Source organism: Squalius cephalus (genome assembly GCF_949319135.1).
Source record: "Squalius cephalus genome assembly, chromosome: 1".
Taxonomy (NCBI): Eukaryota; Metazoa; Chordata; class Actinopteri; order Cypriniformes; family Leuciscidae; genus Squalius; species Squalius cephalus.
This window is the reverse complement of record NC_137122.1, coordinates 54,594,215-54,612,138: the sequence shown is the minus strand read 5'-3', so window position 1 is coordinate 54,612,138 and position 17,924 is coordinate 54,594,215. Positions and strand designations below refer to the sequence as shown.

General features: G+C 37.7%; 1 protein-coding gene across 1 annotated transcript in view; it reads right to left on the bottom strand.

Moving 5' to 3' along the window:
• Nucleotides 1-4,844: 4,844 nt before the first annotated feature.
• The window catches only part of LOC307171704 (uncharacterized protein), a gene marked incomplete at its 3' end in the record, with an annotated part of 28,624 nt that continues 15,544 nt past the window's right edge, over nucleotides 4,845-17,924 (bottom strand). The window contains exons 4-13 of the mRNA XM_079893490.1: nucleotides 17,421-17,580; nucleotides 17,076-17,123; nucleotides 16,315-16,828; nucleotides 14,176-14,230; nucleotides 11,151-11,762; nucleotides 9,156-9,251; nucleotides 8,827-9,060; nucleotides 6,170-6,329; nucleotides 5,615-5,662; nucleotides 4,845-5,368 (exon numbers count right to left, since the gene is read on the bottom strand). Of these exons, the coding sequence (XP_079749616.1) occupies nucleotides 4,845-5,368; nucleotides 5,615-5,662; nucleotides 6,170-6,329; nucleotides 8,827-9,060; nucleotides 9,156-9,251; nucleotides 11,151-11,762; nucleotides 14,176-14,230; nucleotides 16,315-16,828; nucleotides 17,076-17,123; nucleotides 17,421-17,580 (2,451 nt within the window). The remainder of the gene's footprint in view (nucleotides 5,369-5,614; nucleotides 5,663-6,169; nucleotides 6,330-8,826; nucleotides 9,061-9,155; nucleotides 9,252-11,150; nucleotides 11,763-14,175; nucleotides 14,231-16,314; nucleotides 16,829-17,075; nucleotides 17,124-17,420; nucleotides 17,581-17,924) is intronic.

Here is a 17,924-nt window from a genome sequence, read left to right as displayed (position 1 = left end):
GATTCATGCAGTGAAAGCGGACGGTGACAGGGGTTGCATTATGCCTGAGATCTGCTTTGGGTTCCACAGACAGGAAGTCAAACAGGTTTGGAACGTCACAAGGCTGAGGAAATTATTTAAATTTCACAACTATCACTTTAATAACCTTACTAACAGTAAATTTTGTACTTTGCAGGGATCTCGGTAAGCTGAAATACAAGTTTGAACAGGAATAAAAATCCTCCTGTAGACCTGAAAATCACTGAAGTGCCTGGAACATCCACCAGAAAAGAGGAAAAACAAACAGAAAATGAAGCTGATGCACCTTTTCACTTTTCTAACTCGTTAAGTACCTCACATGTCCCTTGTGAAGATTTTATAATTGATTGCATTTTATGTTGCAGTGAGTAAAGGTGCGTCACATTTGTGAATTTTGTGAAATTACACTGGCAAAAAGGTCCATTGACCACTGTCAGCAGTGTAGCAATGTAATGTATGAAGCACCACACAAAATTGCTGATCGTGTGGATTCTTATTGAATTGACTGAATTCACCAGTGAACATTCACAGAACAACAGATCATTTTACTGCACCTTAACTCTGTTAAAATGGAAAATGTTTTCTGCTTGTTGTGACATAAGGAATACTGTTTCCGGGTCGAAGCCTCTACTCTACTTCCTTTATCTTGTTTCTAGATATTGAGAATACTCAACAACCATTTATGAACACTGTTGATTCAAGTCACACATTTAAGCTTTTCAAAAGCCATAGTGTACATTACAGTCTCCAGTCTCACGGCATCCCAGACTTCAACATTTTATGATTCAAAATATCTGAATAACTAAACCATCTGAGATTTCGGAATAGAGATAAAGGTTATAGGATCATAATTTTCAGGAATATTACAGAACAATGAGTGCATATTAGCACTTTTTGTTGTTTGTTTTTGGCATCTGAGAGAGCTTTTGGACTTGGAAACAGTAGCGTCAGACTTAAGCGAACTGAAACACGTTTTAAAATTAAGTGAACATGGACATTTTTAATTTGTTAATTTTAATTTTTTACATTGATTTATTACATGGAACATGTGTTTTCTATGCATTTTGTTGAGATGTCTTTTCTTGTGTAGCCTATTGTATACACATGATTGATTATTCATGTTACTTATGTATTATACAATTTTTTTTGTGTGTATTCATTGATATTAATCTATTACTAGCTTTTTTTCCCCAAGTGCATTGAAGTGTATGTATTAAAATGGATCTAAAATATGTAATAAACAATTCTTATTTTGTATTTGGTTCAGTTTGTTTATTATAATAGAAGTTAATGGTAACCGTAGTAACAAATGAAGTTCATTTAATACAAATAATAAAAAATAATAAAAAAAATTAAATTTGGTTCCTGGAGGCACCCACAGTGGTTCCACACAGTGCTTCATATAAGAGTTCCTCAGGAAACCTGTGTGGTTCCTCAGAGAACCACCCCTTTTTAAAGGCTGCCTAGAGGATCTACAGACGGTTCCGCCGGTGTGGCAAAGTGAAGAACCCCAAAAGGTTCCTCCAGGCACCTTTAATTTTTACAGTGTACACACACACACACACACACAATTTTTGTCAACGCAGACACACATCGCTCTCAGACATCCACACATACTCGGAAACATAATTTTTAGATCTTTGAACCATTCAAATCCTTCATGCACAGTCAAGTGCCCCTATAGTGGAAACCAGGAAAATAGCGTGCATTTCCCCCTATAGGGAAAACACATGTAGTGACGTCATCTGGTAAAATAGACTATATAATGCAAATATAATGCCTTTGCTTCAAAATGAAAGAATGTTTCAACATAAATCATGATTTATGTATTAATGACGGCCCCGGCTTTAAACGATGTTTTAATGGGTGTCAATGGGACATTTTTGTCCCTTATGGTACTGAATGGTGCTATTTGTTCTACACCGTGTGTGTTATACATATTTTAATTTTTTTTTTTTAAAAATTTGTAAATTTATGCAAAAAGTCACAACTTTGCCAAATTACATACCATTGGCATTAAAACAGCCAAAATGGTCAAAGAAATAAAAATGAAAAGGACAAAAATGTCCCTAATGCAGCCTAAGGGTTAAAAAAACAACAACAAAAAAAACAATGTCAGCAAGAGCTCTGTGTGAAATTGTCTCTGTCTATTTATTTGTTTGTGTCAAGCATATATATATATACACGGGCGTAATTTCCTATGGGGACAGGGGGGACATGTCCCCCCCACTTTTCAAAATCCCGTTTGTGTCCCCCCCACTTTCCAATTCGTTATGATGAATTTTTTTTTTTTTTTTTTCGCACACCGTCATCGCCACGGAGGAGCAGGACAAAGAAAGCCTGTGCCGATGTGAACTGCCGCGTCCAGGAACGTCGCGTCCACACTAAAAATAGCTCAATGAAAGTTCTAATGAGCAGGGAGCGCTCCTGACGCACGCACACGACGCACAGACAGCGCGCCAGAATCGAATTACTGCATAATAAGGTGCATCTACGCGGGTTCACGCAGGGGCGTAATTCGTGAAATGCACTCCCGCTGGTTGAGCGCGGTAAAGTTCGTTTTGGGTTCGATATTAGCAGGACATTTGTTCTACAGGGTCGGTAGTCTAACAAAGATATCAATAGCAAGATTAGTTTTAACATTATGTGACCATTGTATATCGACATGATGAAAATATTCATTCAAAATCATTCGTGCATTAATGCTGCATAATTGATAATGCTTTGACGCGTTTCCACAGCACACAATGCTTAAGGGAATGTCTGCCAATTCCACCAACTGCGTTAAACGTAGCCTATAATTTCTATTATTTAAAATTACTTTTAACATTTAAAAACAGATGTTTTCAAATTCCAAAGCTTGCAGAAGGTTCCTAATGGCAATACTGACTTAGGCTACAGGTAGCCTTGAGTAAATTAACTAAGAAAATGATTCATAAAACGTATAAATATCAGTTGAGCCTATGTTTACTTTCGTCACTGACACAGACGGAAATGAAAAGACTATCAGTCTAAGTTCAGCTTTAGGAGGGGAAGAAATAGGCCAGGATAAGAATACTGAGAGAATAAGAAATATGAAGATGAGGAGAGAGCAGGTATTGACAAATTATCTAATGACAAGGTTTTAAATAGCCTATTTCTTATAATTTTTTGGCCTTCAAAAGTCCTAAATTACACATATGTAGGTCAAAGAAATCCAAATTTTCTCGGGGGAGCATGCCCCCGAACCCCCCTAACTATGGGGGCTTTGAGTCTTGATGCCCAGGGCACAGGAAAATGTTAATCTGGCCCTGGGTAAATATGACATTTATTATGGGTTTAAGTGAGGATTGTTTAAAGTTCACTTAAATTAAGCCTAATAAATATTTAAAATTTGGGGGGAAAAATCATTTTCATCGAGACATCGGTAGCTATATTAAAATCAGTGATACAGGCCTTCATTCATAAAAATATGCTATTAAACATTTATTTAAAATATACTGTCTTTATGTTGTTTCTACATTACAGTGGAAATTGAGTCTCACTTTATTTCAATTTTATTTACACACAAAACATTAATAGTGAACATTTTTGACTTTATAAAATGATTCTCTCACGTCTTGGCAATCGGCCCCTATTGAACAATAAAAAAGTAAGACATCTTTTTGTTATACATAGTTTAGTAGCCTACTATTCTTTTTGGCAGAATTTATCATTATAATCAACTTAATTATTTTCAAAATTATTATTATTAATTATTTTATATCACCATAGTCCCTAAATGTATGTAAATGCAGGAAATGGGATTCAAATAGAAAAAATGTTCCCCCGTTTTGTGTCCCCCCCACTTCTCAAACCAAAGTTACACCCTTATATATATATATATATATCAAGACAGGAGTATACTGGCGACCAAACAGCAGTTTGAATCATGTGTCTCTCGCTGCCCTCGCTACATCTACACAAAAATGCCCTGATTTTACACAGGTTTAATCATGTTCTCATGATGATCAGACTCTCCACACACTCATATAGAGAAGTAAGAAGAAGACAGAGAGAGAAAAGAAAAAGCACAGAGTAAAATATTTTCATGAATCTGCACTTTTCTTTCCCTTTATTTCATTAGCAACTTTTCCAGCAGGAATCTTTTCTTTTTATCCAGAACTAGAGCTCACTGCTTTTTACAACAACACTGATACATTTCTCCATATCTGGAAAGAACTATTTTACATCAACAACTTTATCAAACGTTGTGAAAGTCATTTATTTCTTGTAAAGAGTTCACGATTTCCATCCCTTGTGACCCAATATCTGAAATCTCAGAAAGTGCTTCTTCATCCCTCATCTTCTGCATCACAATCTTCCTCACATTTTGAACTGTGATTGTTTTCCAGCACTATTTTCTCCACTACTAATGTCATTTTCCACATCTTCACTCCTTACATTGTTCACAACCAGTTCTGTTATTTCATTATTCATTATTCATTAATCTTTTCATTTGGTTTGTGTTTAATAATTTCAAATGAAAGGTACTTTTAATAGTTATATTAAAATAATTATGTGTCACTACAATAAAAACTAAAGGAATATGATTTCCATCAATACAATTATTGATAAACACAAACACACACACACACACACACACACACACACACACACACATACACACACACTGTTCTTACTGTCTCTGAGGATTTGGTACACACATTTATTCTGTTTAATTTCAGTTAAGTTCATCAGTATTAATGTAACGAAGAGAAAATAAGAGTCTCTGAATCTCACTGTTACTGATTTATCGTGCAGCTCACAGTATTATGGGTAAAATCTCTACAATCTGTTTTGAAACATCAACACAGTTTCACTGATGATCCAGTACAAACCCAAAACCCAGGATAGAGCGTCTGAGTGAATGTGGTCTGGACTGTGTGGATGAGGCTCATTGTGTCAGAGACGCTGTAGAAGGACAGAGTTCCTGCACTGTGATCCACATACACTCCTATTCTTCTGCTGATGGGCTTTACAGGGAGATCAGTCTGTATGTTATTGTGCCAGAATGTGTATCTGGAGGAAGAGCAGTCCAACCTCCAGGACTGATCATTACCTCCAAACACACACTCATCACCCGATCCCTTCCTGCTGATGCTCTTATATGACACTGATATAAACACACCATTCCCAGTCCACTCAATCTCCCAGTAACAGCGTCCACACACACTCTCTCTACACAACACCTGAGGATAATAATGATCAAATCTGTCTGGATGATCAGGATACGGCTGCTCTGTGTCAGTGTTAGTAATCACTCTGTCCCTCTCAGACAGACTGAGGAGTTTATTCACTGTGTTCAGATCCAGAGTGAGCTGATGGGAATCTGATGGAGAGAAAACACATCAGAAACAGGAATTATGAATCTGTCAGATCTTTTAATGTATCTGAACTCTTCATGAATCAATGTTCAGTGTATCATCAGTGTCTCAGTACAGCTGACCAAATATCCTGTGCAAATCATCATTAACATGATCAATTATAAAACTCTTCTATCATGTTTATTTCTCCTTCTACAGGAAGAACATGAACACATTCAGTGAGTTTTTCTGCTTGTTTTCTAGTGACTCACATTGTAGGAAGTCGTTCCTGGTCTTGGGATTCATGTTGGTGAAAGTGACTGTGGAAATAAACACACATGAACAATGTGAAGAGAAATGACAAGATAAAATACATTAATTTCTGAGACATTTCTAATATGATGCTCTATAATATTAGATGATGGACTCATTTCTGAGAGCAGATTAATAATCTCCAGAGGCTTCATTTATAAAACACACACATCGGATTGATCCTAAATTCCATGGATTTCATCCTCCGTCATGTGTGTATAAACGCTTGTCCACGATGATGAGTCCGTATTTCTGAATCATCAAGAGATATTTGTGGCCGTTCTGTAGGAGGATTTGATGGACTTGAATTTAAGATGAACTGGGATTTTTAATTATAACTGTAATGGACCTGGAAATAAAGTTGAATTTAATTGAATTATAAACTGGGATGCATTTAAGGACATTTTTCTGCAAATGGACGTTTTATAAATCGTAGGAACATTTCAGAAACGGTTGTACGCTCAGATTTGGGATCTTTCTCCACACGTCTGTATAAACGAGGCGCAGGACTTTACCTCTATCAGAGATCTTCTTGATCTCCTCTTTGCAGAAATCCTCCAGTTTGTCTCTCAGCTGACGGACAGATTCTCTCACGCCATCAAAAGAGGAGAGAGAACTGAAGGAAACGTCGGGTTCGTCTGTAGATTCAGGAGGTGCTGAGAGAGACTGGAAACTCTACAGAAAACAGAAATCAAAACTCATCATCTCCACACTTCAGTCAATAACCTGCACTATATCAGATCTGAGCGGCTCTTGTTGACTTCACTTCTCTTCAGTGACTCGCTTCAATCCAGCACTTTCACACAATCAGCACATTCTCCTCATATTCATATATATCAGCACATTCTCCTATATATATATATATACTTAAGAGCAGATTGAAAGTAATGCTTTCAGACACAGAAGTATTTTTAATATAATAATAATTATTTTAATTAAATGAATGTCTTATAGTCTAAATTTATATTAAATGCAATTAGCTAATATTTAGAGAGCTTTGACCAACTTGAGTAGGATTTAAGCATCTGCGTAATTTCAGAATTATTTCTGTTATTTAATAAATTATTATTTATTAAGTTACTGCTGAATGAACTGACACACATTTATGATAAACTAAAATATACTCAATGTAATTTCTATTGAAAATTTTGAAAATTGTTTTAAAATTGAATTAATTTTATCAACATTATAAATATGATCAACTTTGAAGATCACCTGACCCAATTTTGGTGCCAATTACTGAAAATATTAAATAAAAAAATAAATAAAAGATTTCATTAAAAGAGGATGAAAAATCTAGTTGGCTGGATATTGATACCATCAAGTTCACTGATTTCATCAAGACGGAAGAAACCAGAAGGAAAAATGAGTTCATATTTAATGGTAAATTTCCCAGGGCTTTGTAAGTGTGTCTCTTTAAAGAGCATCTTGCAGGTAAAAAAAAAAATCTAAATGAATATATAACCGTGTATGAAAATACCATATGAAAAGATAATGCAGCATTTAAAATATTTTAAAACGACATAAGGACACCAATTTAGTAGATAAAGTGAGCGTTTCTTTGACTGCTCGTACAAACCGCTTTTTTTCAACATCGCGTCATTTTACGTCACACGAGGGAGACGTGTGCTGTGCTCTGCCGCAGCTCAGTGCAGAGGCTGGTATTCAGTAAGAGCGGTCGTGAGTCAGTGTGTTTTCACTAGTTTTTGTATTTCAATTTATCATCGTCATGGTAAATGTATGTGTTTGTGGAGCTTGCAAAAACTCTAGCCAGGACATCGAGTCCACCGGTTTCCTAACAAGAAAAAGGACGGTGCTATCTTTCGTGCCTGGGCGCGGTTTGTGCAGGTGAAGAGACGGGATTTCTCTTCCGCGTCGGCTTCGGAAAACGCGGTCGCGTGTAGCGTTCACTTCAGATCGGAGGATTATCGTCCCGGCGATATGATGGAGTTCAACATGGGATACCGAAGTACGAACCGGGTGAGACTCAGAGCTGGTGCGGTTCCTTCAGTGCACGCATCTTCGGGTTCTCCCGCCGGATGTAGGCGCGAGCACAACATCAACTGGCAAACGCAATGTAAGCGGAACGAAACTGAGCTACTCGTTATTGTGTTTGTGTGGACCGTTTGTCAGTTTGGACCAGTGCAGCGCGAGCCTGATCAAGCAACACTGTAACTGCGAGATCCAGTAAATAAAGCATTTGAATTCGCCACTGAAGTAATAACATCGCTGCGAGATCTAGTGAGAAATATTCACATTTATCCGTTATTAACGGATCGAACAGCGCTGACGTGGAAACCAGGGATAAACATTGTGCAATGAATGAACGAACTATCCAGTGTCCACAGATCAGCAACATTCACCATGGCTTTACTGTAGTAACACTAACTGCAACCATGGAAGTTTGGCATTTTCCACTAAGGCCCAGTATGCATCCATCTCCCTGCAACACTGACTTTCCTCAGCTGTAAACATTGCCTCGCATTTCCCACACAAGCACCTATGGAACAAAAAATGTATAAAATGTGTATCAGGAATAAATATCTCTGTCTCTCGATGAGAAACCGCTAAGTTATATCACGTAACGTTAGTCTGGGCGGATATTAATGAGCATGACAAACGCCTGATCAAAGCTTAGTTTCTGTTATTGTAAGTTCCAATATGTTCTGTCTAACATTAATCCTGGCCTGTTCCTGCTCTCTTGGCAGCCTAGCAGGCTCATAATTGTATGGCTGTGGTCCGTCAACAATTTCCTCAGCGTCCGAAATGTCATTGCGATCCATTTTTCCCTGTTGTTTGAATCGACCGCTCTCCCTCGTGCTACGTCACGACTCTCGCCCGTCACGCCCATTTTCAGATGCGGAAGTAAAATTTTCTCACAAAAACGACTCCAGAAGCCACTTCTTTTTTTTTAAAGAAAATCTAGTTCCTACATTATTTTTCTATACATTGACTTGTTGGGTCTTCTAACCTGCAAGATGCTCTTTAAACAGAAGATGATCAGATGAGAGTCTGACTGATGATTATATGATAACACAACACTTGACTGAATCTGACAGAATTCCTGACAACATCTCAGTAAAGGCTCATTCTGCTCTCATGAAATGTTTCTCTGTCATAGCAGGATCTTGCTCAAGTCCACTATGACCCTGTTCTTCTAGATCTCTGTTACCTGCAGGAACTGGATGTGATCTTGTGTGTGTGAAAGCTGCTCCAGCTCAGCGTCTCTCCTCCTCAGATCATTGATCTCCTGCTCCAGTCGCTCCAGTCGTCCTTCAGCTCGACTCACTGCAGTCTTTTCCTGATCTCTGATCCGCTGTGTGACCTCAGAGCGGCTTCTCTCAATGGAGCGGATGATCTCAGTGAAGATCCTCTCACTGTCCTCCACTGCTGTCTGTGCAGAGCGCTGTTACACACACCTCACAATCACACAGTGGCTTCAGCACGACTGACAGAGTCCAAACTGAGACGTCTCACACTTCTCTTCTTCTCCAGACTCACCTTATGAGACTTCACAGCCTCTCTCAGATGCTGAAGATCTTTCTGTCTCTGCTGGATTCTCTGACGGATCTTCATCTGCGTCTCCTTCAGCTGTTTCTGGAGGACAAACCAATGACAGGGAATGACACATAAAACTACTGTCATACAAACATTAAAGTTACATGAATCCAGAGTTGGTGAAGTGGTTAAAGATCTTGCATGGTCAGTTTTTACTGTCAGTTTTCACCATGATGTCATGACACAAACACCAGTGAAGTTTGATGTTTTTGATGTCATCATATTTGATTTGGGCTCCACATACATGAGTTTATCAATGATTTGTGATAATGATTTGGCTCTTTTAAAAGTAGCATATTTTAAACTGTACTTATTTTGGAAATTATACACTTTAATATAATTGTGAAATAAGTGAACTGAACGTAATGTTTTCAGAAACATAGTTGCATGTTAATTTCTATTAAATGAAAATGTATTATAGTTTAAATGTACATATAAAGCAATTAGCTGAACTTAAGAGTGACTTTTTGACCCACTTAAGTAAGATTTAAGTATATAATGTAATTTCATAATTCTACTGAGTTAAATTGAAATATTAATTATTATTAAAATGTACATTAAAGTAAAACTTTTAATATTACATTATAAAAAAGTGTACTTTATAAAGTGTACTTATGAAACAGTCATGAAAGTTGACTCTCTTTAAGTGCACTTAAGTGGCCTTTCATTTCATTAAAGCAACACCAAGTAACTTTTGCTCTCGGGGTCCCCCTACAGTATTGTCTTCAGTATTGGGAAACAGTACACGTGCATTTGTTGACAAGCCATTACCCCGAACTCTGCAGAAGGAGTTCTCACGTCTTTGGCAGACTGCCTGCGTTGCATGTGAAATGTCTTCATCCCAGGTACAGTGGCATATATTTCAGCATGTCATATGAATATAATTTCATTTCAATTTTTTTTTTTTTACACGCCAAAAGATTGCGTAGCTCACGTTTACAAGCCAGCGTCATTATAGTGGCCTATTGGCTACTGTTTAATAGAATGCTAATTCAATTCAATGTTTTTGTGGTGGGTAATAGCCATATATCGTCAATATTATAATATCAAGCTACCATAGATGAATCTGCAAAGTTGAAAAGTCGATTTGCATTATAGCCTGAGGCAAGACACTTTCACCAGAAAAATAAAATAAACAAACATGACTATCAGCCTGCAGTCATTAGGCTACTTAGCCTAAAAGATGATTTTGTCCGTCTAATCATGTATTATTTACTTGCAAGAATGTGGCCCCTACCAAACTTGTACACGCCGTTTAGACATAGGCTTACTTCTGACTTTTTTTTTGTCCGTTGCTGCTTTGGCCATGACAAAAACATACGCACAAAAGCCGGAAAACAAACGCTGGTGGGCCTCTCACATCCGAATTTAAGGAAGTGGTGGGGGAAGTGACGTATGCCGTAAAGCAGTCGAATTTTGTAGTTCTTTTTGTGCTCGGGTTACTATACCCGAACCCCGAAGTTACGTTGTGCCAGTAAAAGCGATACAGACCCCGTCAGGCTATGGCAGATGTGTCATTCAACTATATTGTAAGTCGATGTACCATCACAAGGGTCTTGGAAATTTATTATGAAGGTTGAAAAAATACATAGTGTGCCTTTAATATTATATTATCTGCAAGTACAGTTTTTTTTTTAAATATACTTTTAATTTGAAGTACACTACAAGTGCATGTCAATACACTTAAGCGTACTCCTTTCTTTAACCACTAGTTGTTTAGATTACTTTTATGCTTTTTTCTCCTTTTTGGAGCTTGGAACTTTTTTACTCCATTGACTTTCAATGTATAAACTAAAATAGACGAGACATTCTTCAAAATATCATCTTTTATATTCCACAGAAGAAACTCAGTCAAACTGGTTTGGATCAACATGAGTAAATGAGTGAGTAAATAAAGACACTTTCATTTCTGCGTGATCAATCCCTCTCAGTTCATACCTGTTTCTCTGTCCTCTGTGCTGCAGTTGATACAGTGTTGTGGTTTTTATGTTCACTCTCCTTACACCACACACAAATGCACTGTTGATCAGTGATACAGAACATTTCTAGCTCTTTATCATGTTTACGGCAGATCATGTCCTGCAGTCGTCCAGTGGCATCAATCACTTTGTGTGGCTTACGAGAGTGATATTCCTCATGACGGTCTAAATGAGTTTGACAGTAAGATTCCTGACACACCAGACAGGACTTGACGGCTTTGTATTTTCTTCCAGTACAGACGTCACACTGCACGTCTCCAGCTCCAGCGTAACAGTCAGCAGGAAGTTTAGTCTTCTTCAGTTTCTCCACCAGTTCAGCCAGAATGGTGTTTTTAGCTAAAGCAGGTCTTGGACTGAAGGTCTGTCTGCACTGAGGGCAGCTGTAGACTCTCTTCTCATCCTCCTGATCCCAGCAGTCTGTAATACAGATCTTACAGTAACTGTGTCCACAGTGGATAGCCACTGGATCCTTCAGGAGATCCAGACACACTGGACACGTGAACTCATCCTGAGAAATTCTGGCTTCTGCCATTTTACTGCATGAATACAGAGAGACACAAACACACAACAGCTCAACAATACTTCAGTTTCTGTTTCTCTGAACTGAGGAGTTGAAATAGTTTCCTGCTTCTGTGTTTGAGTGACGTGTGTAAAACAGGAGTGTCTGTAAAGCAGCTTCCTCATTCCTGGTGAAGGAGAGTCACTTTACTGCTGTGTTTATGTGCTCTAGTGGAGTCAAAAACATTGTAATTGCGAGTTCCGACCACATGAACCATTCAATCCGTTAAATTCCGCGTTATACAGTAAATTGACTCAATTCCGTCCGTGTTGGGCTTTACTTTCGGTTTTATTTGCGGTAGTTTGCGCGTTGGCTTGATTAACAGATTCTCAGCTGATCATGTGATGCGTGTTTCAGAAGCGCGTTATGGCTATTACATACACACCCACGCACGCACCACTCGCATAGCTAAATTATTGTTGCTGTTGATTTAATGTTGGTGATTTACCACGAACTTAATGAGATGTTTATCCAATGTTTTCTTTGTTCTCTCTTTTCTTTTTTTATGGACATTTTTGTGAATGAATGTGGACACGAATCTGCGAACGTGGATTAGCGTGACGCGGTCGGTTTCAGGTGTTGCACCAAAAACTGTGATAGACAGCTGTCAAAATGTGTGACCTCACTGTAACTGCCTAATAAATGAGTCAAACTTCAAAATACTGTTTTAGGGTTGATATAGCATCCATTCAGACTAATATAGACACATGTTTTATTAATTAGAGTCATCACAGACTCAGTACCACATAGGTCACAATATATGATCACAATATATGATAGGCAGCTATCAAAATGTGTGACCTCATAAGATGTGCAGCAGCGCCCTCTTGGGTCACAGAATCTGATGGGTCACAGTTTTTGGTGCAACACCTGTGCACGGATTTCGAAGACCAGAGACCGCTATGTGGACTTCATTTCTTATTTTGTTTTATTTATTTATTTTTTGGTCCATTTCGTTTTCTGTGTGATTATGATTTTGAACCTATGTGGAAGAATAAAAATCCCTTGTAAACTTACCTTTTGTCTGGGATTATTATTATAATTTGTTGTGTACAGGTGGTTACCTTTTCTGATATCGTGGGTTAAGTTCATTTTTGACAAGTTTAATCCTGTCTGGCGCCCGAAGGTTTTTTCTTTAACATAATTATTTAAAGGAGAACTCCGGTCAATTTTAACATTGAGCTCATTTTTTTGTAAATTTGGAGTGCTGTCAGTACAGAGAACAACGACAAAAATCTGTGTTGCCTACACCGTGTTATCCTCTTTTTAAAATTTGCACCCTGTTGACTTCAATGGGGCAAGTTTTAAACCTGCTTTTAGCCTCTTAACATCCTTGATGTGTCATTACAAGTGCACAGCCATTGTGAGTGATTCCTTAAGAGTTAACACAGGTGAATCTGACTGCAGTAGATGTGAAAGATATGAATAAAAATTATGTTATTTCAGCCAGCGCACATACCTGTGTTTTCTTCCTGTTTTCGTTCGCAGTCCACAGTAGTCGATTGTCGAGTTCACGCGCATAGGTTATCACGCGCTTGAACTCGACAATCGACTACTGTGGACTTCGACCGAAAACAGTATGTATTTATACAGGTATGAGCGCTGGCTGAAATAACATCACTTTTATTAATATCTTTCACATCTACTGCAGTCAGATTCACCCGTGTTCACTCTGAAGGAATCACTCACATGACCTGTGCACTTGTAATGACACATCAAGGATGTTAAGAGGCTAAAAGCAGGTTTAGTACTTGCCCCATTGAAGTCAACAGGGTGCAAATTATAAAAAGAGGATAACACGGTGTAGGCAACACTGATTTTTGTCGTTGTTCTCTGTATTGACAGCACTCCAAATGTACAAAAAAATGAGCTCAATGTTAAAATTGACCGGAGTTCTCCTTTAGGGCGGCTACCACCGTTACAATGTATTGCAGGAAACCATATTGCAATGTATTGTTTTATCAATTATTTGTCCCACCTCAACTAGAGTGTGTAGCAAGCACTAATATATCCTGGACTTTATTTCTATTTTCTTTCTTTAATTAATCATTTAAAACATCTTTTGATGTACGCCTGATTTGCTGATGATTACATTTTTTGACTGATATCAACAGCACTAATGAACAGCTAAACGCACTGCTGTCAAACACATCTTATGATACTTTTGAGACAAATGAACAACAAGCACACCTATAACAAGATCTTTTAATTGAAAGGCAACACAATGGGGGTTTATGCAAACCCAATCTAATATGTTCTGGCACTAATATTGTCTGTTCTGGGCCACTGCTGCAACATTACATCCAATAGAACATCAGACCTCAGAAAGGATCTAATCCTTGTAGTTTTCCCCTCTGTCCACATCCCCTGTATTTCACAGTCTTTGTAGAGAGAACTGCATTGAATGCAACAGGAGATTAGATACGGAGCTCTGGAGGGCCTTCGATGCTCCTCTGAAAATGTGTTCCAGTTTACCACTCCTGATGACAAAAGAAGAGAAGCGTTCATGTGTAAAACATGTTCAGATTTTTTTTTTTTTAATACGAAATTTTCTGGTATCAGTGTTTCCTTAATATTCATTTGAGTATTCATTCACAGCAAGAAAAATGTGAAATTAAAAGAAACACTTATTGTCTAAAACAAAGCATTAGTCTATTGTAGAAGTAATTATTATATTATGATGATTAAAATAATATTAGCACTAGAACCTCGACTTGAATCATAACTTAGGCCCAAACATGGACAGATAAAGGACAAATGAGGAATCGTCACTCAAAAGCTCCACAGCTGCACAAAAATCAAAGAGGAAACTGTCGTAAAATGGTATAGAAAACACTAAATTAGGAAACATCTATACATTTACATCTATTAGGTGACATCTAACCCATGCATTTACATTTTAATAATGGCAAGTGATCACTCCAGGGCGATCTACTACTACTACTACTGTGTTGTGTTGCTGGCATCTGGGATTGACAAGCTCAAACGCTTTGCTCTGCCCTTGCTGCACTGTAAAAAGCGGCAATATGACCTATACACTTCCATTTAAACGGTTATCTCTGGAAAATATTTGTACCGTTGTGTCTCTATATGAGCTGCCATCTTGCCGACAACATCTCGTTTTGAGTTTGACATATCGTGTGGTTCTGTGTGATTTGGAAAACTTCAAGTTACACCCTCTCTTGCAGTGCGCAGACAGACCCATCTCCATGATTTACTCTCCCTCAGTCATCCTAGGTGTGTGTGACATTCTTCTTTCAGACGAATACAACCGTAGTTCCTATAGCTTTATAATGGCAGTGAATTGCTGTTTTCTGTTTTTAAAGGAGAACTCCGGTCAATTTTAACATTGAGCTCATTTTTTTTGTACATTTGGAGTGCTAATCACTCACATGACCTGTGCACTTGTAATGACACATCAAGGATGTTAAGAGGCTAAAAGCAGGTTTAAAACTTGCCCCATTGAAGTCAACAGGGTGCAAATTTTAAAAAGAGGATAACACTGTGTAGGCAACACCGATTTTTGTCGTTGTTCTCTGTACTGACAGCACTCCAAATGTACAAAGAAATGAGCTAAAAAATTGACCGGAGTTCTCCTTTAAGTCCATAAAAGTGCTTCTATCCATGATAAAGTGCTCCACACGGCTCTGCTATGATTAATAAAGGCCGTCTGAAGCAAAGCGATGCGTTCGAAAAATATTTTTGGATGAACTAACCCTTTAACTAGCAGAATTTGTTTTGATTCAGTTTATTTGCAAATATGAATTGTGAATGATTCTTCATTATAGAATTATCACACACACACACTGTTAAAACTGTTTATAGTAAATTTATGAATAGCCTATATGTTTATGTATATGTTTAGTATGTATAATGTACCTTTAGACAATGAAAGCTCTGATTTAATGATTCTTTTGCACCATCAGACAAAACTGACAACAACTTTATCAAACGTTGTGAAAGTCATTTATTTCTTGTAAAGAGTTCATGATCTCCATCCCTTGTGACCCAATATCTGAAATCTCAGAAAGTGCTTCTTCATCCCTCATCTTCTGCATCACAATTTTCCTCACATTTTGAACTGTGATTGTTTTCCAGCACTATTTTCTCCACTACTAATGTCATTTTCCACATCTTCACTCCTTACATTGTTCACAACCAGTTCTGTTATTTCATTATTCATTATTCATTAATCTGTTCATTTTGTTTGTGTTTCATAATTTCAAATGAAAGGTACTTTCAATAGTAATATTAAAATGATTATGTGTCACTACAATAAAAACTAAATGAATATGATTTCCATCAATACAATTATAGCTTGATAACACACACACACACACACACACACACACACACACACACACACACACACACACACACACCATTCTTATTGTCTCTATAAAGGATTTAATACACACATTTATTCTGTTATTTCTGTGGCAGAAGTTAAGATATTAAAGGAAATTAAAATAAGAGTCTCTGTATCTCACTGTTACTGATTTATCGTGCAGCTCAAAGTATTATGGGTAAAATCTCTCTACAATCTGTTCTGAAACATCAACACAGTTTCACTGATGATCCAGAACCAACCCAAAACCCAGGATAGAGTGTCTGAGTGAATGTGGTCTGGACTGTGTGGATGAGGCACATTGTGTCAGAGACGCTGTAGAAGGACAGAGTTCCTGCACTGTGATCCACATACACTCCTATTCTTCTGCTGATGGACTTTACAGGGAGAGGAGTGTGTATGTTATTGTGTATGAATGAGTAACTGGAGGAAGAGCAGAACAAACTCCAGGACTGATCATTATGTCCAAACGCACACTCAATATCCGATCCCTTCCTGCTGATGCTCTTATATGACACTGATATATACACACCATTCCCAGTCCACTCAATCTCCCAGTAACAGCGTCCACACACACTCTCTCTACACAACACCTGAGGATACTGATCAAATCTGTCTGGATGATCAGGATACGGCTGCTCTGTGTCAGTGTAAGTAATCACTCTGTTCCTCTCAGACAGACTGAGGTGTGTATTCACTGTGTTCAGATCCAGAGTCAGCTGATGGGAATCTGATGGAGAGAAAACACATCAGAAACAGGAATTATGAATCTGTCTGATCTTTTAATGTATCTGAACTCTTCATGAATCAATGTTCAATGTATCATCAGTGTCTCAGTACAGCTGACCAAATATCCTGTGCAAATCATCATTTACATGATCAATTATAAAACTCTTCTATCATGATTTATTTCTCCTTCTACAGGAAGAACATGAACACATTCAGTGAGTTTTTCTGCTTGTTTTCTAGAGACTCACATTGTAGGAAGTCGTTCCTGGTCTTGGGATTCATGTTGGTGAAAGTGACTGTGGAAATAAACACACATGAACAGTGTGAAGAGAAATGACAAAATAAAATACATTCATTTCTATCTGATTCCAGTTTCAATACATACATAAGTATTTATTACTTCTAAACCATCAACCATCAAATGCTTACAGCATTTGTGGCTGTTGTTGCACTATATTTATAAAGTGGGATGCGTTTTGGAAAATTATTTGTGTGTATGTTTTAACAATCGTAGGAACATTTCAGAAACGGTTGTACGTTCAGATTTGGGATCTTTCTCCACACGTCTGTATAAACGAGGCGCAGGACTTTACCTCCGTCTGAGATCTTCTTGATCTCCTCTTTGCAGAAATCCTCCAGTTTGTCTCTCAGCTGACGGACAGATTCTCTCACGCCATCAAAAGAGGAGAGAGAACTGAAGGAAACGTCGGGTTCGTCTGTAGATTCAGGAGGTGCTGAGAGAGACTGGAAACTCTACAGAAAACAGAAATCAAAACTCATCATCTCCACACTTCAGCCAATAACCTGCACTATATCAGATCTGAGCGGCTCTTGTTGACTTCACTTCTCTTCAGTGACTCGCTTCAATCCAGCACTTTCACACAATCAGCACATTCTTCTCATATTCATCATTTAATGCTACAAACTCTAGTATTTCACACTTAATAATAATAAAAACTAAATATATGAAGAGTTCAGATGCAAAAGCGTCTAAGCATCTGAGATTTTCATTTTTATCAAGCTTGTAAATTTAAGTTCAGTTACAATTAATAGGTAATTTTTATTGCCATTTAAGTGAACTCTTTATATATGAGCAG